At 38.5% G+C, this 26271-nt stretch overlaps 1 protein-coding gene across 1 annotated transcript; it reads right to left on the minus strand.

The window, feature by feature from the left end:
- Positions 1–26002, minus strand: LOC126648876 (collagen alpha-4(VI) chain-like). Its single transcript, XM_050332578.1, has 19 exons — positions 25772–26002; positions 22871–22949; positions 22574–22686; positions 21968–22060; positions 20667–20693; positions 18218–18262; positions 17630–17692; positions 16414–16479; positions 15191–15244; positions 14187–14222; positions 10280–10342; positions 8524–8586; positions 6893–6955; positions 6407–6457; positions 4409–4444; positions 2086–2121; positions 1183–1219; positions 603–622; positions 1–498 (listed from the first exon to the last, which is right to left on the minus strand). The coding sequence occupies exons 1-19, from the start codon at positions 26000–26002 to the stop codon at positions 1–3; spliced, it is 1674 nt and encodes a 557-aa protein (XP_050188535.1).
- Positions 26003–26271: the final 269 nt, after the last annotated feature.

The following is a 26271-nucleotide window of genomic DNA, read 5'->3' on the forward strand; positions in this document are numbered from 1 at the left end:
CTAACTACTTACCGAGAAGGCACGTCTGACATTTGGCACTTCACTGAAGGCAATAACCACTGGAGTGATATCCAAGGCACTCAACTCAAGCACAGCTGTGTTGATGGCAACATCATCCTGAGATGGACCATTGGCAAAAAATAGGGCTACTTTTCTTGTGAGGATGCCCTGACGAACACGTTTGAAGACATTTCTCGCAACAAATCTCATGGCTGCCCCAATATTTCGCTTTCCAGTGGATCTCTCCAGAGGTATCCTCTGGACTGCTTGTTGCAGCAAGCTGCTTTTCTGGAATTCCGAGAATCGGATGAGATAGCGCATATTGGTGTTGAAAGAAACAACAGAGACACGAGCGCCTGTTGGGCAATTGCTTTCACTGATCTTAATGGTCTTCAGCAACAGTGTGACAATGTTCCTCATTCTTTCAAATGCAACTGGTGTAACACCGTCAGACATATCGAAGGCAAACACCACCTCAGTTGGGTAAGCTGGACATGTGTCTGTATGTTGAAGCAGAAAATTTGTGTGAGAACCTTTCCACAGCTCAAACGTTGTTGTTTTTTTTTCGAGTCTATAAAAGAACAGATACGCAGAGGCCAGATGGACTTACCTGATGAGCAAGCTGGAAGGAAGAGAGGGAGAGCAAATAAATTATTTGGGGCTCATATTCATTAATATATTTACTTGCTTTCACTAAAAAGCCTGATTCAAAGCTCAGACAACTGATAGAACCTGTCAGTGCAAGACAAGACTCCTCTTCCATAATCAGATACTCAAAACAGTGCACTTTTACTGGATGAGAAGTAAAAAAATTGTTCTGGGTTCTGCTGAGCACGCATGTCTGAGAGAGAATGAACACACCTAAACTGGAGGATAGTGCATATACAAGTATTGTCTTCTCTCAGAGAACTCCCCAAAGGGTGTTGGCACAATGCCAAAGAATTAATTTAGTCTTTAATGAGTTAGAGATATTTGTTATGGGTTCTGTAATTAACAGACTAGAAAAGGAGCAAAAAGAGCAAATCTGCTTCATACACCTGCTGCAAACCCCTCACAACTCACAACTACCAGTCTAACTGATCCCAGACACAAACTACCAATTTACAGGGTTTCCAGTGGAGGTTAATCCATTTAAGAAGAGTGACTAGGCATCAGAGGTAAAATAAGATGCTTCCTACTTACGGCAGTTTCTTCTTGTAAAATTCACGAGTTCACAAGGCTGCAGGTTCAAAATAAAAAAGGAATTAATGGCAAATCCCATAACATCCCAGACTGGGAATCTTACTGGTGTTTGAGCTGAAGGTCATATCCCAGTTCCTGAACTAACTCTCATTACAGTAAATCCAGATTCACACAATCCAGTTCCTCCTTATTTCAGACAGTACAAGGACTCTCTCTCTTGCTGCAGAAACTAGGCACGTTTTTCTAGACCTGCTCTGTTGGTGTTTATGATGTTCACTAAGAAACCATTTATCCATTCCTTATTTTGTGTTAATAAACATCCTAGAGGATGTCACTGGTCAATGGCACTTCCATAAAAGAATGGACATTTCAATAGGAACTCACATAGGAAGAGAGGTCCATGAAGGAGGAAAAGACCTCCTGTGGACAAGAAACACACCTGCAGTAGTATTGCCTGTAGGCAGTCATCCATGCAAGGGTTAGATGGAGCCTTTGCTCATAAGTGCTCATTTTACTTGGGATTAGGATTGTGAAGAAATCCTGCACTTCTATTCCCAGTGAAAATAACTGTTTGTGAAGAAATGCCTTCCTTTACAAGAGAGGGAAAAGTTAACCCTAAACCTAAGCTAGTGTGTAAACTGATGTGAGTAAAGACATGGGTAAATGAATATTAATGGTCCAACAATTTTTAAAAGTTTGGACATGGTGTTAATCCATAGGCATAATTGTTTCTCTTTCCTTGATCATCTGCAGAACAGATGAACCAACTGCACTCCGTCAAGCACGTGAAAAGTTACTGTTTTATAACAGCTAATTCTGTGCACTGCTGTCAGTGCTTATAAATGGAAGACTAAAACAGATAATTTCATGCAGTGTGCAATTAGCTGTAAGGTGATTACTTACTTCCATTAAAATGGTGCCCACTGGTCCCTTGGCACCCTGAAACAAAATAAACACAGGTCCAGAAAGTCAGACCCTGATAATGTATTTCCATCTATTACTCTGTAGCCCAAAGAAAATGAAGGCATACAGTGTTTCCCAACGACCACTTATGAATTTGAAATATGAGGAGACATCTGTTCCCAGCATAGATTTCTGTGGACCTGTTCCAGAATTGCAGACTACTTCTCAGTCCATTTTCATTAATGATTTTTAAATGTTCAGCACTTGTTGCCCTTGAGGATCAGTATAATTCAGAATTGGATTTCCTTTATAAACAGCAGTTTCTGTGCTATGTTCGGTTACACAATTTCCAACATCTGATGTGTGACAAGCTTGCCCTCTACTCTTGCAGGGTAAAATCCCCACAGTTCTACCTCAAAAGACTCTGCAGAACACACCCACATCGTGATAGCTCAACCTACTCTGCATCCTTCTCTTTGGGAACTGTGGGAAAGTGCTAGCACCTGAAGCATCTTTTTTCAAAATAAAAGTATTGTTTAATCTTCATAACAAGAATAAAACACAGGCAAAGGAACTTTTTTTTTTTTCCAAGGAGCTTGAGATTTCTCATCAGTGCTACTTGCAGCAGCTCAGTGGTGGTGACTGAGTTGTGCAGACTTGACACATACAGACAAGTATGTCACCAAGTAGAAAGGATGGGTAAGACAGGTCTGTTTTGGTTGGCCCTGCCTACTACCTGTGCCTCTTCCTGCATCACTACCACTTCCCACAGACTTCCCACTTTCTCATTTCACTGATGCCCACCTACTGTAATAATCCCACCAAGCCCATATATCCCAAGCTCTACTCTCATTTCTACATTTGAGGAGGAGATCTTTAGCTTGAAATACCTACCTGTAACGTGTAAGTGGCCAAGCAGCTGGGAGGGCAATGCATTCTTAGCCACTCTTGTGCCCAGCATCATAAAATAAAGTGGGACAGGTACATTCATTGACCAGCACAGTGTAATGAGAAGCAAAGCAAAAAGTTTTGTAAGCTGCACACATCCCATGGGACATGTTATACAGGTAAAGATACTGCTATCAATAATGTTCCACATTTAAACTAAGAGTAAGCTTAAGAAAGTTTAACAAGAAAATCATTAACAGTAGGGATTTTTTCTGGTCACTGTGGAGTTGATTTTCAGCATTGTTGCAGGATAAGGATAGACACCTACAGGGATTTTCCTAGCTACCTACAAGGCTAGTCCTAAATCCTACTGAAATCCACAATCCTTTCCTCTGCTTAAATAAAAATAAAACATTTTGTTGTACAAAATGCAGAACACAGACAATGGAAAAGTACATCAAGGCATCTATTTGTATATTAATTGTAAAATTAACATGTTACAATCAATATAAGCTTTAAGTGCAAGTCTGATTTTAAATGGTTTTTCTTTTGAAATGAAAAAAATACACTGGCTTTCAGCAGATCAAGCCAGTTCTATATTTTAGCACTCTCTGCTTATTTAATTAGATATTTACCCAGCATAAAGACAAAACCAAATACTGTGGATGAAATTCTGTCCTGCACTGTATTGTTGCACTCCATTTCCAACAGCAGGTGCTCCTGTGCATGCACATCCACAGGAAAGACATAACTCTATACAACTGCCAGGCAATTAAGCATATGAAACATAATTAAACATTCCATTATTCTAACAGTAAGTCTAAGATCAATCTAAGAGCGATTTTTTTTTAAATAAAAATATATTACCATAGGTCCTGATGGTCCTTGATCTCCTGGATCTCCCAGGGAACCTGGTGTGCCAGCATTACCCTAAATATAGGAATACAAATTTTATTCTTTGGAATTGCACACATAGGTGCCAAATTTCATAAGGGGAAAAAAACCCTCTATAACCATATTGTGAGTTGGATCCTGCACTTACATAGACTACTACTATTAAGAATCATTAGCAACTAGCATCTCTGAAGACTCAGATCTGCATTCTCTCAAGACCTCTTGCACAAGATATGGCACTAAAAGATCAGGGTGGGAACCAATTTAAATTTTTTTTGGTGAGAAAACACCTGGGACATAAGGGTTTTATTTATAGAACTCTTCACAGAGTTAGCAGAATTGTCATTCTTACTCTTCTACCCCTAACTCCTTTGGGTCCCTCAGCTCCTGGACTGCCCGGGTCTCCATCTTCTCCCTGAAAATTAATGAAATTCAGAACTCTATAGAAAAGGAGAAGACAGACAGAAAGACTGACAAAAACTTCCATGTAGAAAAATGTAAAACAAGACATAAAGAAAGGAAACATGCCATTTAATCATACCTCTGGACCAGGATATCCTATGAACCCAGATTCTCCCTACAAAAAGAAAGGATAAAGACTTCTTAAGAATCTAGAACTTTTTGATCTGCTTAGTGTTTGATGTCTTTAAACCAAAAACAATTTAAAAATTATTCTTAGCATTCCAGCCCATTCAGGAAACTGTGGCTACTACTCTGGTCCCAAATGAAACCATTTTATATGAACACCCTGCTCATCTAAAGGAAGAGTGTTTAAAAAATTTACAACAGTTTCTGGATTTTCAAGAGTTCTCAGTTTCTCAAATATGTGTTTTATCAACACTTATTTATGCGTCCTAGTAATATACAGTGGAATTCATGTACAGTGACTATGAGTAAATTGTAATATTCAGAATTCAGTCTTTGAATGACGTTTCAAAATGTTGTACCCTCCTTACTAAACAATGATACCATAATATTTTGTTGGCATATCAGAAGTCAATTCATTAATTGTTTTCAGTTACTTCAGTTTCTGGTGTGCTCTTTGCTCATGTACGAGAAATATGGAAACTCTCACATAAATCAGTCAGAAGTGAAGTACCTCTTTCCTTAACATCAGAATTCACTCTATTTACGTATGCCATTGTTCTAAGAGTTCCCTCCCATGGAAGTGGACATGGTTGTAAAACATCATATGACTTTATCCAACAATTTTCAGAAAATTCCATGCACATACACCCCACATTACATGTAAGAGAGTGCAGTGTGACTGTGAACCTGTATAATTAATAGCAACCTTAAGTAAAATTTACACTAAAGGTTACTTTCTCAGCTATCACGGAAAAAACACTCTTTCTGAATCACTATTCTGGGGTACATTGGTTTTTGGTTATTTTTATTAATTGCTTTAATCCGGGCCCTGCCAAAACCTGGGCAGACACATCAGTGTATAAGAAAGGCTTTAAGTTAGTCCTTTAAAACAATGAATAATCGACAAGAAGATTTAGCAGAAACTTTTTTCCTCATTTCTTCTAACATGGAGGATGTTCCCTGAAGTGAACAAGTGGGAGATTCCAAGAGATTAAAAGAACTACTTTTGCGTACAATGTGTGCATAACCTATGAAACACCCCCATGAAAAGAAATTGTTGGAGCTAAGAAGGTGAGAAAAGAAATTGGAAAATAAGAAGCATCAAGAGCCACTTTAGCAAAAGGAGCTCATCGGTTGGAGAGGCTCTCGGAAGCCTCTCATATGTTTTCTGCAGGTTCCTACAACACTCTGCTTCTCCCACAGAAAGGAACAGTGAGAGACAGGCCTATCAGTGAGATCCACTGGACCACTTCTGTTTCACAAGCAACAACAAAGGACTAGTATTGCAACACTAGACAAATTCCGTGAAAGGAGGACTGCAGCTTTCTACAGCATCCTGACCCTTTTGCTCACAGACTGACCCATTGGTGGCACTGGTGCCATGATTTTGACCTCTTCATTTCTGTATACTTTTTATTTTAGCTGGATTCTTTTATGTTTTTAAAGAAGTAAGTGAGAAATTAATTGCTTTTTTTATTCAGCACTATGAAGGGAATTATAAGGGTTTCTTAGTAATCCAGAGGTTGATCCCCAGATCTTATTGCTGACCATAGGAGTACAAGGAAGAATATTTCACATTAAAACAGTAAGGATATCACCTCAGTATTCCTTGGTAGTCAAGGAATCCCTCCACTGAAAGAAGAAAAATGAGAGGAGCCCCAAGTGGCTGGATCACCAATATTTGCCAAGAAGACTGAAGTGGGCAAAAAGCCCTGTCTGCTCCAAGAAGTACAATCCTTCATATCCATATACCCACAACAAGGGAAAGAGAGAGGAGTCCTCAAAAGAATATCCAGTTGAAGAATTTCTCACAAGGACTGTGGGAATCCTGACCTCTTACTAAACCTCAGAAACACAGTGTGATCACATCTTACATTTTTTTTTATTACAATATGGATGTTCCATTTGATCCTGCAGAAAAGACAGAGACATTCTGACTTGAAGCACTCACCTTTGCTCCTTTGCTTCCTTCAGGACCATAGGCATCTCTTCCATCCACACCCTGCATAGGTTGGACATACCATGAGTTAGATTTTAGTAGAGGATTAGATTCATATCCAGTTTGACTTTGAAATAAAGATGTCCCGTTACAATGAGGTGCTCAGGCTGTTAAGATTAATGAATTACAGCAAGCTCTCACAATACAGTCTAAAACCAGCAGCAGATGGTGGTAAAAGCCATAGAGAGAAAACAAGGATTAAGGCCACAGTTTCTTTCCACTGTATGCCCTACCTTTAGCATATTCTTTTCTCTGGAGAATTTGATGTGAAAGATATTCCCTCTAGCCCAAAAGGAATCTGGTGTCCATAAGGAAATTGAGAACCAAATGTGAAATAATTTTAATTGTATCAGAGAAAATAGAAGGGAATGAACTGCAGTATTTCAGTTGGATTGGTATTAAACTACAGGGGCTCTGAATTAGGGGAGAAGGACTCACAGGGATGCCTCTCTGTCCAGGTGGTCCAACTGGGCCCTTCTCTCCAGGGTCACCAGGTTCACCCTGTTATAATTGAAACACAGAAGCTGTTAATTGGACTCATTCAGGAGAATTCTTCTTTCTGAAATGCAAAGTTGTCTGTTAGACTGAAGTGCGCCTATACATTTTATAGACTAGTTCATGCTGGGCAAAAGCATTCCACTACAGGTCATGTTTCATAGAATGTTCCTTATGGTGGAACTGGAAATAACTTGGCAAATCAGAATATGCTGAGCATTCATGCAGCTAAACTCCAAAGGCCTTTATTCAATAAAACTCCCATTGTTATATGGTAATATCAGTGAAAAAAGTGGGGTCTGGAAAAGTTGACATTATAGCAGTAGTAGGATATATCCTGGAATTCTACCAGCCCAAACCACCAGTTGATAGCAGATGATATTTCTCAGGTAGGCTGTCTGCACTATGCTCTTAGTCCTCTCACAGGGTTTCTTTTCCTCAGTTCCTTTTTTGTTTCCACTTTCCAATCGAACTTTCTTCTAACAATGACCCCAATATTAAATAGCAAAAATATCAAACATAGAAAATAGAATGTATGATGACAATTCCTAAATATTTTCCAAATTTTTGTCACTGTTTCACTGCATGTTTTCACACAGTGACTATTTTGGTAGTAACACTTTGACCTTCGACACCTCTCTGTCACTGAATGTAACAAACCTTCAAAGTTTAGCTCACTGGAAGGTTTAGCTCACTGGTATGGCATGACTTTTACATTCAAAGATTCAAAACCAACTAAAATGAGTTACTTTTATCAAATAAAGTTAGTCTCCCATATCAACATAAATGAAAGTAAGGGATAATATTTATTATAACTGAACTCCAGTGTAGACCATCTATTAGTATAAGTCTTTCTGTTAAACTTCATATTGATTTAATTGTTCTCAACATATTCATTCCTCTATGACAGACATCATAACAGTCAAGGCTCCTTGGACTTGTTAGGAATTTTTAGCAAAACAAGGTGAAAATAAGCAGCTATGCTTCTTTGAGCTGGTAAGGTCAGATTGGACATTAGAAATAAGTTCTTCTCAAAGAGAGTGGTCGATCACTGGAACAAGTTTCTCAGGGAAGTGGTCATGGAACCAAGCCTGTCAGAGTTCAAGAGGTGTCTGGATGACGCACTTTGTCATGTGGTTTAGTTGTCCTGTGAGGAGTAGGGAATTGGACCTGATGATCCTCATGGGTCCCTCCCAACTTGAGATATTCTGTAATTCACTGGAACGTATTTTGAATGGATTGGATAGATTCTAGGAATTCTAAAATGAGCCTCATGGTCAGGTCAGCACTGCTGCATGTTGCAAAAAAACAGGCCCCACTGAGAACCATTACCACAACAGCACTTACAATAGCGGTTATGGGAAAACTAAAAACTTCTTATTATAGCTCTGACATCTGTACGATTACCTTGAACATATCACTTGTCTCCTCATGCAGTCTAAAAATGTCTACAGATCTTAACATTCTACATGATTCACAGGACTAACAAAGTGTTAGAATATGCTTCTTCAGTCAGATTCTTGAATGCATGATACTGTTATATTGCTGCAATTAGATACCTTAAAAATCTTTACCTTTGCTCCTCTTGCACCTAACTTTCCAACAGAGCCAGGTGAACCTGGGGGCCCCAGACTACCCTGTAATAAGAAGTATCAGTTAAAAGGTGTACAGTGAAGAAATCAAGGCCTCACTGCACTCAAGTATTCATTCCCACTTGAAATTATTACAGAGTCAGTATAAATATTAGTGCATTTACAGGTTTTTGAGGACCAAAGTAAGAGTTACTGGTCAAGCTATCATTCCATTTCTTTCCTGTCTTCTGTACTACTGCTGTATAAACTTCAAAATGCTTTTAAGTATGACATGAATGTTATTTTCTGCTTACATAGATACCTAATCAAAACATGCACATGTGCACAAAACCATGAACACACGCACATAATTGGGTGTGTAACCATGAACATTATTACATGACTGAAGCAGATGACCAAGGCTGACAGCATAGGACATTCCAGTCCTGATTTACACTGACATAGTTCCAGAACAAGAACCCCCAAAATCAACAGCATCACACAGGGGCGGAGATAAGGAGACAGTGCTCAAACGTTACAGCCTGATTGGACTTCAGCATTAAATCTCACAGGCCATAATGAAACTACTGATAATTATATAACTTTGATCTCAACTACTCCACTGTACATCTGTATTTAAACATGCTGCAAGCCACGCTCTTAGTCCTGATACTAGACAACTGAGAGTAGAACCCAGAGTTAAGGCTTCTCAGTGCAATCATATGTAACACTGACATTCAATTCCTATTCACCCACCTAAACTTATTTTCAAGGCTGTTATTTTATCATATGAGGTTGCAAATCATTTAAGTACTACAGTGAAAACCCCTCAGTTTCTACTTTCTATAAGCTTTTTTTAAAAAACTCTTTATAAGAATAATATCTGAATAACACTCAGAGTGAAAAGCTCTAAAGCATACAGTAGGAATGTATTATTTAAAGCTAACCAGAGGGCCTGGCATGCCTTGTGGTCCTGGAGGTCCTCTGATCCCTTGTGGTCCTCTTGGGCCCTGATGTAAAAAAAGCCATTGAAAAAAAAGAAAAAAAGCCAGTTCAGTGTTGACAGTCTTTCAATAAAGATCAGATTCCTGCAACGATAAGAATACAAGTGACTGTTTTGTGAGCCTTAATGCACAGGTGAAACTTCTGGCCGTTTGGTTATAGGGATTTGTCTGTGTGAAGCAGCTGAGATGGTCACTGCCCAACAGCCTGAGATTCACTGAGGTGTCTAAGATACCAAGGGAGCCATAAGCAGCCCACTATGAACTAGGCATACTTTCTCCTGATCCTAAAACAACAAAGTTAAAAGCATCTTTAGAGGATCTAAGAGCATCTTAAAACTGGAAGCCACTATAAGCAGTCTACCATGATAATTGTCTTCAAAATGACTTCACCTAGCAAAGTTTTAAAACGCAAAGCTTTTCACATTGGTTTTGTCAATGCAATAGATTTTATGCAATTTCTAATGAATTAACTTTGAAGCTATCTGCTTGATAAAATCCTTTAAGTTGTAGATGTGTTGGCTAAATTACTTACTTTTGCCATTCATTTTCCTCTTTTAATTTCACCAGAAGCTGCACCCACATAATTTGTCACATTTAATTCCTCAGGGTTACAGAAGAGATTTGCCAATGAAGAAACTTACTCATAATATTCATAAGCTGAAGTTAACCAAGCTTTCCAAAAGAAAAACAAAAGACCAAGACTGACCATTCATCTTCTCCACAGCTAAAATAAAAACTGAAGTTTTATTAGTTACCTGTGGGCCTGGAAGACCAGTCTCTCCTGGGTAACCTGCTTCTCCCAGATCTCCTTGCTCACCCTGCCAGAACAAAACCCAAGAAATCAACAACAAACCCAAATAAATTAGCACCTGTCATCCGTATATAGATGATAAAATGTTTTTTCAGTGCTCCCAAGCAGCTCTCAAGCAGCTTCAGAATCCTGTTGAAGAAACTCAGTCAGAAAGTAAAAGACTTGAGTAGCTTTTTTCTTGTTGTTTAGGGTGTGTGATGATTATAAAAGTTGCAGTACAAGAGGTCAGTTCTATTTGCTTTGCATTTTCCTGAATACATTTTACACCAGGTCTCAGCAATATTCCCACATTACCCTTGTCCTTGACCCCTACAAAAACCACGAGAAGCCATAAAGCCAGGACCACAAGGGCAGGTCCTCTTCCCCCTTACCCATGAAGAATGACTCTGAGGGGGAATCATGACTTCATAATCCTACTAGAATTAGAGGTTTTTATACTCCACATCTTTCACTCTGGTTATCCAGTGAGGTAAGTCAAATACTGCATCATGGATAAAAAACTTTTTCGGCTCCCATGTCCATATAAAGCTGCCATCTGAGGATGAGTCAGTTTAGCTGACATCTATAAGAAATTCACTGTCTGCTGGATTGAGTAAAATGGTGACAACTAGCACCAAGATATTTCAGGCCTTGCAGATCCCCTTTCACTGAAGAAATCATAAATATATGTCTGAAGATTCTTGGGAAACAGATGGTTTTGGAAAGAATCTCCTGAGGAAAACTGCATTTAAAAGCCTGAACTTCCATTCTCCACCACATGAACAAAATGAAAGATAACAACAGGAGGGAAAAAAAATAAATAAAAGCCAAAGCAAAAAAAAAAAAAAAAAACAAAACAAAAAAACCACAAACAAACAAAAAAAACCCACCAAAATTCATTTGTAACAATAATGTAAAATGGAACATCAGTACATATATATTATTACCAGATGTAAAAAAATCAAATAGAAAAAGATTTCCACAAAAATTGTTTTGACTCTAATGAAGATGGACAAATTTCTTAGGTACACTCTACTGGAATCCAAAACAAACAGAAAGTTTTCAGCTACTTAAATTTACTTTCAATCAAACCCAGAAAAGTGGTTTTTCTTTTTTCTTCCCCCCGACTTTTTCGTGCCTTCCTTTAGTTTATTCTCCCTTCCACCTTCAATATTTTGCTTTGTTTTCAGCGCACAGACTGCATGTTCTTCTTGTCTGTGACAAATACCTCTCTGACACTTCACCACACCTTCTGTTCCTTCTGCCCGTTGACTACTTCTGACTGCTAAGAATGGCTAGCTGTGCTTCTTTATGGTTTTTTAACATAAGAATGGATGCCACTGTCATATTGCAGGGTTACTGTTCCTTCTAGTTTCTCCAGGAGATGTGGAAGACAGAAGTGTGCAATCCTCTCTGCTTGACAAATATTCTTCAATATTTTAATCTAAAATGTCTTCATAAACCCTATAAATAATTTCTGAGATAGAAATAAGAAACAGGAAGTATAAAATGCTCATATTCTTTCAAGTGGAGCCCCTGGTGGTCTAGTGGTTAAGGGCGCCGCGCTATCACTGCGGAGACCCGGATTCGATTCCCGGTCAGGGCCACTCCCGGGCAGGTGGGGCTCGTTAGCCCTTAAAGGCAACCCACCTACGTCCTAAGGACCTCGCTGCCACCGTTCAAGCTCGCTTGGCCCCGGCAGATGAACCTTAGGATTAAAGGGTGGGCTCAGTTCCGCGCACACTGTGTCTCACCTAAAAAATCCAATGCGCAGGCTGGAAGGTGGAAAGACCTTCCCCGGATCTTCGCTCGCGAAGACTCGGCCATTATTCTTTCAAGTTATTCTGATCCCTGTAGCCATAGCTTGGTGCTTTTTCCCTACTGGTAGATAGTATCAGAATATTCCAGCCTATTCCTACCTGCAATACCCCGGACAGTGAAAATTCTGGATTCTCAAGGTGAAATCTAAGTCATGACTTTGAGAAACCAGGTGGGGACAAGGGTTTTTGCACAAGGCATGCTTGTGTATTGCAAAAAGCTGGAATGTGACTGGACTGTAGTATAGGGAACTTACAGGACTCTCACTTCTGATTGTCATTTCCCAATGAAATACTAATTTGAATCCCTTTAAATGTAAAAAAACCTGTGTTACCTGGCTGCAGTACACAGGAAGAGAGAAATAAAGGTACAGCAAAACTGCTACTCTTAACAGGAGAGAGACAGGAAGCCCAGAAATCAGAGGCAAATCAAACACTGTGCTGCTGAAGAAATATTACTGCCATAAAAGTCACTATGTCGTCCCAGTAGTCTTTTTCCTTTGCTGAAATTTATGTTCTATATTGCATCGCTGTGGTTATTCTCACTGTTATTTATTAACATTTCACACTTGGTTTTCACTTTAAATGCTTGTTGCTGTTGCAAAAAAAAAAAAAACCAAACAAACACCAGCCCTCTCAATCCATGCAGAAGTTTTGTGAAAAATCATTAACCTTTTGCCAAATTAAGAACATGGGAAGAACATCAATTTACATACTGCATCCACAATTAAAGACATGAGAAATTGAGCAAACTTATCAAACTTTTGCTGGGTGTCCTCTAACAGCATGTTTTGTACAGGCCAAAACACTTCATATTGTGAACCTGGATAAAAGAAAAGGGGCTTTGGCAAGGACTTTGAAAGAGGTACTGGGTGTCTGCTACTTGGGTGTCTGCGCTTCATCCTGTCTCCTCTTTGATCCTACGCCTGCACTGGTATTGTATGAATATGACTTGGAAAGAAGAGATGGGGTAAAGCTGGTCCAAATTTTGCCCTGACCATGTTTGTGAATGAAGAGTTGCATAGAACAAACTCTACTCAAAATGCTGGTTTGTACATTTATTCAGAAGCTACAATTCTGCCCATTCTCTAGAGACTCCAACACAAGGCAGGATTTTGAGACATATTCCATCCTGCTGGTCTGACAGTGTTGTACACGAAATTGTAATGTTTCCCTGGGTTTATATGCACTTAGATAGAAGGGAAATGCTACACCAAGGCATATATCATCTCCCTTATCTGTGTCAGAAACTCTGCAGAGAGACTGAGTCAAATGTGAATCACTTGTGCTAAAGCCCTGGAATTATCATATAATCTATACTTGAGAATTCCTAGCATTTAATTTTTACTTGCACTAACCCACTCTTGAATATAGCTGCTTTTAGATGTGCTTTGATAACTGTATTTTGTAACTTATATCCAGAGACAAACAAGTTTTCTTTTCCAAGAACATTACCTGAGTCATCACCTATGAGAATGGCAGTGATGTCTTTACCAAGTACCTCTCAGGAAAGTTTCTTGAGGTCCAGACTCTATGGGGTACAGATCTAGGAAAAACCAGGGCTACCATCTAAATTATTTCCAAAACCTTATATGCTATAAGCCAATTTTCAGAGCTCCAGCTAACACTGTTACATCTATTTTTAGCAAAGCATCATTGCCTTGATTTTATCTGTGCTGCATGTGTGCATCATGCAAATATCTGTGTCCATGCAGCAAAGGAGGAATACATTGTCAGACTTTGCAGCCTGACTACACATTCCTGTCATCTTTAGTGAGTCTTTTCTCAACTTACATTCCCACATTTGACCTAATAATAAAAGTAACTGTCCTCTTATTTTGATGAAAACTCTTTTCCAATTCTAAATCCTTCAAGTCAGGATGGCCTCTGGCACATCCACCTGAGATCCAAAGGCTGCCTTGTCTTGAAATAGACTTTTGATTTTTAAGCACTTGTGTCTTGGATCAAAATGAAACTTTTCCTTTAAGAGGAGCAAGGACTGAGGCTGGACATGTAGCTGTGTATAGATAGGCAGCAGCAGCATCAGCCACTCACCTTTATACCTGGAGGGCCTCTTCGACCTGCTGCACCCTAGGAAGGAGTGGCATGAGAGATTACATCCAGAACACTGAGCAACATGTGAAACAATAGCTTATAATAAAGTACATTATATATACAGTCAAATCAAAGGTAGCTCATAGAAAGTAGAGATTATTTCCAAAGAAAGATTTAAGGTGAAAAAAAAAAAAAGAGAAAATAGTGGATTTGGGATAGATATTATTACGCTAGTAAGCCTTACAAAAAAAAGAAAGAAAGCTTTAGATCCTTAGTGAGTGCAGAGAGAAGACATTTCAACAAAATTCTGGAAAACATCTTCCCACTCATCTGCCCCTTAGCTAAAATCAATGGAACAAAAGCCCTCTTCTCTCCCTCTGAGTTAAGAGGTTTTCACCACTTCCTGCTGCCCACTGCTCAGCACTAGTGAGTGTTGCTGTTCAACCTCCCATCACCAGAGGCCTTTAGGATGTTTCTGCAGCCTGACTGAGGAGTGATCATCATTCCAGACTCTGGTATCAAGCACAATTCTGACAGACAAGAAGAGGTGCCTTCATAATTTCCTGTCTCCAGTGAACAAAAAAGAGCAGCTCAGCTGCCAGTGTATTTACATATATGCTTGAACAGGCACATAAAACTTGTAGTCATGGGGAGGAAGAAGAGGAAGATTCACCTACACTGAAATTATAAAGCAATTAAGGCTCATAGAAAAGGTTGCATTGAGTTTAAGGCTTGTGACTTATGACACATGAATCAGACCTAAAATTAGCAGCACAGCACATTTCTGACCTTAAAGAATACAAAACATTTCAATGAACACAAGCTACTAAATTTTAAGCCAAGTATGTTTCACTAGGAAAATTTTAGAAGATTTTTGTTCCCTCTCCTTGCAGGAGTTTGAAGTTTGGGATAACAGGAAGAAGAGAAAAAAGGGGTTTTCTCAATGGAATCCCACTGTATGTTTGTTAACAGTTACTTCACCCCATATTGATTACTATTCTTACATGAGGGCCAGCATCACCCTGCTCTCCTTGGAGTCCATGTGGGCCTGGATCTCCCTGCAAAACAAAATAATGACCAAGCTCTTTAAATGCTCTTGACTCTTTCTAATGCTTGCACATTCTTCTTTATTCATTACTTCTTTGTTTCTTCTTCTAAGTATTTTCATCACAATGTGTGATGAAAATTGTGTCATGCTAAATGTTGACCCCTGATTTCTGCAAATAATTTGCAATCAAAATGATAAACCAGACAGATCATGCTTGCTTTGTATTTCCAATCCCTCAGTTACTAATAGCTGATACTCAGTCGAGGCTTCTTGAATGAACAAAATTTTTGTTGATTTCAGCTTTTCAGTTGGACTTCTTGAGATGAGAAAGTTTGATGAGATTTGCTTCCAGTGAGTCATCAAAACACAATTTTTCTCCAAAAATTAACCCTCAGAGTTTTTCTACTGCTTCCATCACACTCTACATAGACATATGCACACATGTCTCAGTATGTGCACAAACCCCTACTTAATAGAATTAATCTTCTAAAATAGTGGATTTTTCTCACATGTCGCTAGTTCTCACCCTCTTGAGCTTTCATCCACCATGATTTATTTACTATTGTCCAATTACTTACCACCTTTGCTTATTCTTTCCAAACACAGTGAAATAGAGAAATGGGCAGGGCTTTTCTGTTATGTTTCTTTTCTTGCAGTATAGTTCAAAGACCTCTTAAAAACTCAGACATTGCTATATAAGTACATAATCCAGCTCTTATATTCTTGATACAGGTCAAAATGGTGTTTACCCACCATCCTGAGAAATAGGAGTTCCATAGAAAAATGCATATAGACTGTTCACACCCAATGCATTTTTACCAGCACGATTTTTAACAGTATCCTTATAACCCGTTACTAGAAGCCTCTCAGGTGGCTGATGTAAATTTATGGTAGAATAATATATTTATAGTAAGTCCACATCTTCCCTCAGCTCTGTATTAGAAAAATATTTCCACAGTCTTTGTAAACATTTTTAATTATTTTTTTCTTTTATACTGTATCACGCACTTCTCAAAGATTTCTATGCTGCAGACAAACACTAAAGGCAAAATACAAAGCAAACAAACAAACAAAAACCACTAAACAACAACAACAAAAGAGCTGCTTGGTCACTGGACAGCCAATACAATTTAGCAATTATGCAAATCCTCTCTTCTAATTATAGAACTACTTGCTTACCTGCGGTGCTAGGCTTCCTTTTTCACCCTTAGGACCAGTAACATTATTGCTAGCCCCAGGATCTCCCTGGAAAAGTTAAATGGAAAGCTCAGCATTTTCAGTGATCCCACCTTTATTGCTTTGATTATAGAGGCAGGATATGCAAATAATATTAATCAGATTTGTCATTGCAGACAATTAGAAATAAAAAGGTTATTTTAAATGAAGATGTTTGTAAGAATACTATATAGGAAGTTCTGCAAAGTCCATAATGTTCTTTTCCAAAGAGAATAAAGGCAAAATTACTAACAGGCAACAAATTAAACCCTGAAAATGTTCTGGTTGATTTGGTATAGTTAATTGAGTTAAGATCATACCTTGTCAGTGAGTTTCAGATGGGTGTCACACTACAGTGGAGTTCCATTTAGCCACTTAATGCAAGACACAGGTGAAATCCTGATCTCTCAAAAAGGCAAATTACCATGATACCTGGATTTTAGTTCTCTTTTAATATAATCATTAGAAGTCAGGAGTCAACACTACATTTGAATGTTTGTAACAAACTCTTTGAGTTATATGTGAGAAAACAAAAGTTGTGATTTGAGAAGTGTGGTGTCTCCACTGAAATTTCAGTCCTCAGCGAGTATGTTCATATAGGGCTCTGGAGCATGCAAGGAAAAAATATGAGCATGAAGAAGTATCTTGCCTTTGCATCAGTATAACTTGCTAACCAAGAGTTAGTGCTCAGGGTTTTCAAGTAATCTCAAATTCCTCTGTAGGATGGGAACCACCAGGAAGACAGGTCTAGTCTACCTGGTCTTTTCATTAAACCATCTGGTCTAGTGGGAAGTGACCCTGCCCATGGCAGAGGCTGTGGAACTAGATGATCTTTAAGGTCCCTTTCAACCCAAACCACTCTATGATTCTGTGGCAAATAGCTCCAAAAGAAGTTATGTTGTCCACAGTAAAAAAACAAGCAAACAAAAAACCCCAAAAATGCAAGGAACAAACAGGAGACCTGAGACTTAAACACCTGCTTCCAAGTAACATATCAAAACATATCAGTCCATCTTCATCTAAAGAGTTTAGGACTCCTGAAATATGCTGTGTTTCTTGCAGAGTACTGCTTATCTAGAAGTGTGAAAAACTCCTCAAATCACATAAATTTCAGCTGTCTCCATCACAAAATCCAGGCACAAATCAGTGCAACATCACAAAAATAAAGGAATACACTTACATGATCTCCTCTTAGACCAGATTCTCCTCGTTCACCTGGTTCTCCTATGAGGCCTTTTCTGCCCTAAATTCATAAAAAGAGCACAAATAGTTCAGGTACAAGTATAAATAGTATCTGTCATAGAGGAAGGCCAGATAAGAGAACACAGATCTGTTTAAGTCAGTGGAGCTACACTGATTTACAGCAGGAGTCACATCGTATTAGAGACCACACAGCTATTAAACACAACTCACAGGCATTACAGACAGCATTACACTTTGGAAAGATGTTTCCATAAAATCTAAACATTACTGTAAAGGATACTTCACCCATTTTCCTCTGTTGCCTTTCTCTCCAGAAGGTCCAGGAAATCCCTGTTCTCCCTAGACTCATAAAAGGGGGAAAAAGAAGAAAAAATAATGGTTGTTCTTAATGATACATGTGGTTATCAGGGTTAGTCTGGCAGAATCCAACTTTAATCAGATATGCAATCCTAAACACATAACAATGGAATTTCTGTTCAGGATAAAAGCCTATTCAAGGCATAAAACCTGTACTTTTGAACCCTGAGGTAGGTGTCTTCAGTAACACTGCACATGTAATGATTACCTGCTCTCCATCAGTGCCATCAAATCCACTCTCACCATATTCACCCTGCAGCAAAAGCAATAAATTCCCTTTTAGCATCAGTCCACTTGTCTCTGAGCAAGGGAAGAAGTGTTCACCTTACATTTTGAAACTTGAATAAGGTTAGTTGTTTTCAATGGTTAGCAAGAATAATTAGGAATAGTAATTATAAATTGGAATTAAGAACAAATTAAAAACAAACCATTATTTGTTAAGAACAGTTAATAAGAACAACAGTCATTACAACTATAGATTTTCATCAGGATTTAAATTCTGCTTTTCCTTCTTTCTGTTTTCAAATCTTCTTCCAACTGCAGCACCTTCAATACCTAGATATATTTCAAACTATAACTACTAGTATTTGATTTATCATGCTGACAACTTTCTAATTTTGATGTCAACCACCATGTGTTTGTATTGTGCTTTTCTTTTTTTACATAGCTTTATACCAAGAACAGTGTATTGAAAAGCTAGAAAGAACGACCATGATTTAAAAAATTACAGAAGCCTGATCTTAGGCTTTGGGACTTGTTAAGTAAAATTCCTAATTCTTTCAGCAATGTGGTGCTTGCTATATAAAAAGCAGTCATCTTGCTTTTCAAACACACATTGCTTTTCTCCTCCCTTTCTCAGCAAACATGATTTACCATATTACAACCATTTACGGAAGATATCTTCCCACAAAGCACCCATTCCTCCTTTAAGGAATTTGCAGTGTTAACTTGTGTGAGGCATCTAAATAGACTTATAAATGAGAGAATGTTATTTCATTTATGCATGCTTCACCATGTTTCAGACCTGACCAAATAAGCTTCTTCCCTCTTTCTTTACTAGGATAAAAATGAAGGAATTAACTCTGATGTTTTAATTTGTAGCAAAAAATTAAATTAGCAGAGACCACTACTCTGAAAGCTGAAATTATATTCAACCAATCACTGAAAGTGGCACAAGTTAAAACCATCAGGAGTCTCACTGTGAGAGAGACCACAGATACAATTGCTTTGTAGGTTTTGATGCTAAATTGACTTTGCAAAACCATCTAGTTAAAGTTCATGAGGAAGAATTTCTTTCATTTATAACAATTCTGTATGTACAACTAGAAAAAATAGCTGGCTGCACATTTTGATTAGATTAATATGTCACAAACAAGAATTTTTGAGTAAGTATTCCAGAAAAATTATAAGCACTAAATAAGCAATTATGACTTTTATTCAAGTGTTATCCTTCTATCAATCATTTCCTACCTCAGAAAACCTGAGCTAAACTTCATAGTATTAAATATTCAGTATTGCCTTTTTTTCTCCAAATAGCTATACTAAAATGCCTTGCAAACTTCAATAAACTGCCTCAACCTTACTAAGTTGGCAGAATTGAATCACATTTTTTTATGTGTTGAAAGTTTCATATTTTTAGTTAAAATAAAATCAGTGGATATAATGACACAACATAACGAAGATTGTAACATATTCATTGGATTTCAGTAGGGTTTGTGCACCTGGTAATTTCTACTCCGCTATTCAACTTGGACAAATCAAAATCATCAGTAAGCACTCTCCCTCTTCTATACTCAGATGTTTCAGATATTTAAAGGAGGATAAATTACTTCAGAGAACAGAGCAGAAAATGGAAAAGGAAAGAGAAACATGTGAGAAGATTAAAAAGTTAGTACGGAGCAGTACTTTAAATAGAGCTGAGTTATCAGAACCACACTCAACTTTCTCACTGCTGCTCAGTTATGGAGGTAAGAATCTTCTGAGTCTTTGAGGTTCCCAAGTCTTTTTTAGAAAGTGGTTTTGTATAAAAGCATTCAATTCAAGTTAATGCCATTTCAATTACTGTAGTTTGGGAACTAATATTGCCATTATAGATCATTGTCTTCCAGGTTTCACATTTTATTAACGAATTGGTGACTATCTCTTTGATGAACAGGTATATTTAAAAGGTTAAACAAACAGACTTGCAATAATTGTGGATGACAAGAACAGCATGAAGAGAAGTTTGGAGGTTGAGTAATGTCAATAGTATCAACAGTGATCTAGTGAAAATGCTGTCCAAACCCACAATAAATATTATTCACAATCTTTTTCTCCCCTCTATTCTGCTTCCTCAACAATTAGAATATGAGATTCAGCTGACCAGAATTACCACCTTAATAGGTTATCAAATTAATCAGTAAATAAATCCCTGTTAGTTAAAATAAATCAACTATGACTGCAACCATATAAAAATAAAATTATGACTGCTTACTATGATTAATGTCATAGGTATCTTAAATTAATTCTTAGACAACCATAGCAAAAGTACATTAAATGGTCTGAAGCTCTTACATTGTTTTCCTTCTTTGCTGGTATTTTCTTACAAGGCAACATGAACTTTAAAGGAAAGAGAACACTGTTCTCAAAGAAAATTGATCACACATGAGCACACATACCTGATTTCCTCTGTAGCCTCTGGCCCCCTGAAATTAAAAATAAACACAGATGAAATTTGGTGAAAGTACTTTATTGAGCTTGAAAAGCAGGGTACCATAGGTTGCTGTGCAGGGGCATTCTGGGCTCGGTATTGCTACGTTCCTGCTCTAAAACCCTCTACTGCCACTTATAGGATTTACCCCTTTCCTGTGGGGAGACAGTACAGTCCTAATTTTCATTCTTGTTCCATAAAGCTTTATAGCTTTAACTAAAGACAGTCCAGAGGTGGTGGTGAAAACTGCCAAGTTTCTTAGACAGCAAAATCTTTAGCTGTTTGACCATGCTTCAGTTACTCCAAATACCTCTCAAAATGAGACAGCAAACACTGTCTGCCATTCTTACAGCTGGGTCTTGTTTTCTACCCATGCTTCAGTAAGAGAGCCCCCAGATTTCTGCCCAGTACAGAAAACAGGTTTGCAGGACACAAAATTAGGAAATATTTCAAAGTTACATACTTGCCTTATGGCCTCTAGCACCTGGACAACCCCTGTCTCCTTGAGTCCCAGTGAAACCAGCTGGGCCTCTCTCCCCCTAAGAAAGAAAACAAAATGTTCAGTCTCATCCCTACAATGATGGTTACTTGTGAATTCATCACAGAAGACTAAAGCAAGACAGAATTCTATCACCATTCACTGCACTAGGGACACAAGTGTAAGTGACCTGGAGATTTTCATACCGACCATAAAAGAGCAGTCAATTACTAACTTGAGTTGCACCTGGTTCTCTGCTCTCACTATCATGCCATGTTTCAGACTGCGATACCAACCTCCGACTGAAATCTTTGTACTTGAAGGTAGGTCTTTTGGTGGATTGTTCTTTTTTTACCTGAATAACTAACTCACTTTTGGTGGGTTGTTGTTTTAACTCAATTACTAACTATCGTGGCGTGCAGAAGCACAGAGAATCAAATCTGTATATTTACCTGCAGATACATGTTGCTTAAACACATTTTAGGTTAGCACTGGTGAATACTCAGTGAGTAAGTGCAGACAGACTCAGGCACCAAAGATAGCATCATAGCAGGAAGAAATATGTTTACTTACAACCCCACCTTCCTCACCAGGATGGCCAGGAGATCCTCTGTAACCCGTACTTCCCTGAAAAATGAGAATTTAAAAGATAAGTAGCACTGTTCTCCAAGCACACTGTCCTAAGAGTTAAGGTCATGGGCACATGCATGCATGCTCCGAAATACTGCAAAAACAGAAGCTCTTTGAAGAATAAAGCAGTTCTTCTGTAATGTCCATATTAGACCTTCTACCTTCCTTCCTGGACTTCCCCGGACACCATGATCACCATTTTCTCCAAGGCATTTACAAATAACCTTACAGCATTTCCTTTCTGCAACAGTATCCTGAAAAATGACAAGAAACATTTCATTTATGTATATTAATCATAAAGCAAAGACTAATTTTTCTCTCCATTTTGTTTTTATTACAGAAGGACTTACAAGGTTTCTCTGCAAGATGCTTGCAATCTCTGCAAACCCAACACTCAGAGGTTCTTTGTATCCAAACCCTCTGCCAAACTCTATTTCCCAAAATTCAGTCAAGTTCTGTGTATTGTCCAGGCCAACTAATAGGAGTGCATCAAGACCTTCAACATAAGCACAGATTTTAAGTAGTGAATGCCTGAAATACACTATTTAACCAACAATATATTTTTAAGTACCAGTAATTCTCTAAAAGACTTGCACTTCACGACTTCAACACAGTATGTTAAAAGAAATCAAGCTATTGAGAACAATGTGTAAAAGAAAAATCCAGACCAGTAATTTTCCAATTAACTTCTCAGTTGTCGGACCAGATTGCTACTCAGTGCCCCAACATTAGTGTTCTGCACTGCAGAAGTCTGGGTTATGCCTAACCTCTGGTGCTGTACTCATCAGTGAGAGGGGGCTGTCCTGAGTCGCATCAGCTGTTGAAGACGGATTCCAGAAACTGGAACCTCTGTACACCCAGGTGTCCTTTCTGGCATCATCTGCCAAACAGTGACAAACCATGTACATTGGTTCATATGGAGAAGTAAACAGTCTCCCAGGGACTCCTGAGAAATGTCACATGAGTGCAGAGAGGCAACACCATGTGGAAAATTTGCAGTGGGTGAGCAACACGTTGGGCTTTGGGTAGTAGGAGGCTGGAGAACCAACATCATACTGTAATACCTTTAAAGCGAAGCGAGTCAGATGCTTTCCTGAGATCTTCCAGCGAATCATCCAACCCATCTGAAAATACTAACAGAACCTGTTAGGAAAGGGAGTAATGCCAAGTCAATTGTGCAGGGACTGAAAGTTCAGTCATTGTAAAAAGTACAGTTTGCACTGAAAACTGGCTACGAGGTGGTCAAATTGCACTTGACTGTGGTAGATCTGAAATGTGTGCGGCAAAAAGGTGCTGAGGAGCAAGGAGAACAGAACACAAAAGTCTGTTTTCCTTGACAGCACTTGAATTTGAGGGATTTGTCTTGGTGAGCAGTTCATAGCATGGCTATTAATAATATTATGTCTGTCATCTTCTTAGCATGCGAGGTAGAAGGCCAATGCCGCTGCAACTTATCCATTACATTACCCTGCTCCACTCTCTGCCAAATTTTATCTTGTTAAGGCATAAGGTTTAGCTCACCTATGGATTCTAATCATTTGTATTGGCTACATTTCTACCTTTTCAGGCCAAAGACCTATAGTTAAGCCTCTTCCAGAGTGGAGGATAGCATAGTTTTCTACAATTCCCCTCTGAGCTAACAGTCTCTTCCCATTTTTCCCCACCTTCCCTCTTCTAATAAGCAGAAGCCTTCTCAGGACCCACTCATCCAGCTGATTAGTTTTCCCAGAAAGAAGCTGCACAGCTGAACTGTCTCCTGTCCCCAGTGGTAATGACTTCACTTCCTCCTATACTCTGTGACAAGCACAGCTAGAGTTTCTTCCCTCCTGTTCTTCGTATTTTACATTCCCTGCACAAGCACAGCTTTGACCAATGCAAACCCTGTTACTCCTGTTAAGGTAAATTTTTCCACAGATGGCAGGAGCAAAGGAAGTGACCACCACACCAAACATTCCACTGCTGTGCTAAAGCAGCAAGGAGACAAGAATTTAAAAACAGGCAGAGCTCACTGGTTTTGGTGCTGTTCCCAAACATCCCATATGGAAGCACTGGTGCTGACTCTACATTTGCTCAAGCAAATTGTGATACAGTGGAGAGCTGGACCATGGAGGGTTAAGCACATCACAGACTGTCAGGAACGGCACTGTAGGCCTGGGCTTGATGATTTTTCTTTTTCTATAATCTTTTCATTTTTAAAACTTGGGGAGCAGGGAATATGGGGTGTCAGTGAGGCCATTACATGTAAATATATGTAAACAATTATGTTTACAAAGTTTATCTTTATATAAAGCACTTGTTGGAACACATATGAGTCATGTTTTGTCAAAAAATGCTGGAATCAGATCCAACTCTTTTGCTGCAAAACAAACAAATAATAAAGAAAAGAAGAAATGCAAACAACAGAGAATCCCTGTCCCTGATGAGGTTTATAATCAATAATCATTACAGAACAAGCATGTTATTGCTCAGGATCCTAGGGAAATTAAATTGTGATTTCATTTGGATTTTAAAAGTCTTGTATTTTCAATTTGCACATAAACAGTATCAGAAAGGAATATTAATCCATCGGTAAAGTGCTGATATATGCAACATATTTATTTTTAGTAATAACACATAAGCAGAAAGAAGCCTTTTTTTGACTCTAATCTTCAGAATTGGCAATTCAGAGGAAAAAAGCACTGCTTTTTACTGGTATGTCAAACAAGTTCTCCCTCTGAGGCTCATAAGAAGCAAAATGGTCATCTTCCCTGTCAGACATTTTAAGAGATCTTTGGAAAAAAAAAGCTGTTAAATATTCAGCAAATTACAACCTAATTTGATAAGCCACACTTATGCAAATACTGTAAAAAATAGAACACCAACTTTCATCTGAAAGCAGAGGGATCTGTAATTTGGCTTCCTCCTTCCACGATATTAAAATTAACATTTTATAAAAGTTAAAATAAGGCTGAAAGAGGAAACCCCTTATTTATTTTGCAAGGAGTAACCGGTCCTTCTTCAGTAGGAAGGTTCTACTGCATGGAGCCCTTAGTAAGTGATAATATTGAACACTACAGGACATGCTCAGTGCTTTACTGCATCAGTGCCTTATTAAGAATAAATTGTCAGGACATTGACCCTGAAACACTCCAGTGAGAGCTAAATTTCTTGAGCCCAAGTTGAAAGACTCCCCACTCATTTCAGAAGAGATTAAATGAAGCTTTATACTTCTCCCTTCACTTTACTTCAAGATAGATGAATAAACTGCATCTGTGCAGATTTTCCTTATCATCAGTTACCCTTAAAGAGAACTCAGCTTTGTTACTGGAAATTATTTGATAAGTTAATGACATGAATAAACCTCTGTAAACAAATTTCTCGGATGACCTTTTTTTGTGATTTCTGCTTAGAGTTGTCGCTGTTCTGGACAGAGATACAGCATCAGGATTAGGAATTCCTAAAAGAGAACAACTTTCCACTACTCAAAGTACAAGCATTTCATGGTAGATATAAGAAGGTTATCTGTATGAATAGCTGTCATTATATGTACGAAGACAAGTTTTCTGGGTGCCATCTCACTGCCGGAGTGCCTGGGGAGTTGGAATTGAAATATGTATTTATATCAGGTCAATAAAAAACCAGGAGGTTCTATATAAAAATGAGGAAAGCCTTTTTATTACATGGGTGACTGAGCACTGGCACAGGTTGCCTGGAGAGGTTGAGGAGTTTCCATTCTTGGAGATACACAAAAGCCATCTGGACAGGGTCCTGGGCAGCCTGTTCTAGTTGACCCTCCTTGAGAAGGGGGGTTGGACAAGGTGACTTCCAGAAGTTCCTTTTAATCTCTACCATTTTGTGATTCTGTTCATTAAATTCACATATTCCCGAACTACATTTTTGTCTCCCTGGAGTACTCAGCATCAGAATCTGCAAACATCAAACTGTGCAACTTCTTTCCAAGATATACATTCATACCATCAAGTTACCTTAACTTCAGCAGAGGTCACATTGAAGAACTTCTCCTCAAGTGCCTGCAAGAAGTCTGTATTCAGGTAGGTGTCCACAGTGGCCTGTGCATCTAAGAACTTTTGTATGATCTCTTCATTATAGTCTTCAAAACCGGAGTCAAAGATGAATTGTTTGTTCTGTGCCAATACTTGGAACTTGAATCTAATGTTGACTGGAGCATTACAGCTGGTATTTGGTAATGATTTCATCTGGAGTAAAAGTCTGGGGAGGAATGCTTGCAACCTCTGTTTCAGAAGCACTGTGGGTGCTGGTTGCACGCGCCTGGAAGTATCAACTGCTATAGAAAGGTCTATGTTGCAATCTGAAAAAAAACCCAACATATAAGAAACAGGAAACTACAAACATACACTATTTGTGATCTTTGGGGTTTTTTTGCCAGAATCATGGCAGTGAAACAAAATTCAATATGGTAGATTTAAAACCAGAAGTCGGAATCAGTGAGATAGGTTTTCCATAA

Source organism: Myiozetetes cayanensis, unplaced genomic scaffold (assembly GCF_022539395.1).
Source record: "Myiozetetes cayanensis isolate MyiCay16 unplaced genomic scaffold, myiCay2020 scf1, whole genome shotgun sequence".
Classification (NCBI taxonomy): domain Eukaryota; kingdom Metazoa; phylum Chordata; class Aves; order Passeriformes; family Tyrannidae; genus Myiozetetes; species Myiozetetes cayanensis.

What these genes read in the sequence shown, in the direction of transcription:
- LOC126648876 (XM_050332578.1), bottom strand. Translation starts at nt 26,002, where the DNA reads ATGAAATCATTACCAAATACCAGCTGTAATGCTCCAGTCAACATTAGA. An exon ending in GGGGAAGTCCAGGAAGGAAG is followed by an intron (nt 20,694 to 21,967) that starts GTAGAAGGTCTA and finishes TTTTAATTTCAG; the next exon opens with GGGGCCAGAGGCTACAGAGG. An exon ending in CTGGACAGAGAGGCATCCCT is followed by an intron (nt 6,458 to 6,892) that starts GTGAGTCCTTCT and finishes CAACCTATGCAG; the next exon opens with GGTGTGGATGGAAGAGATGC.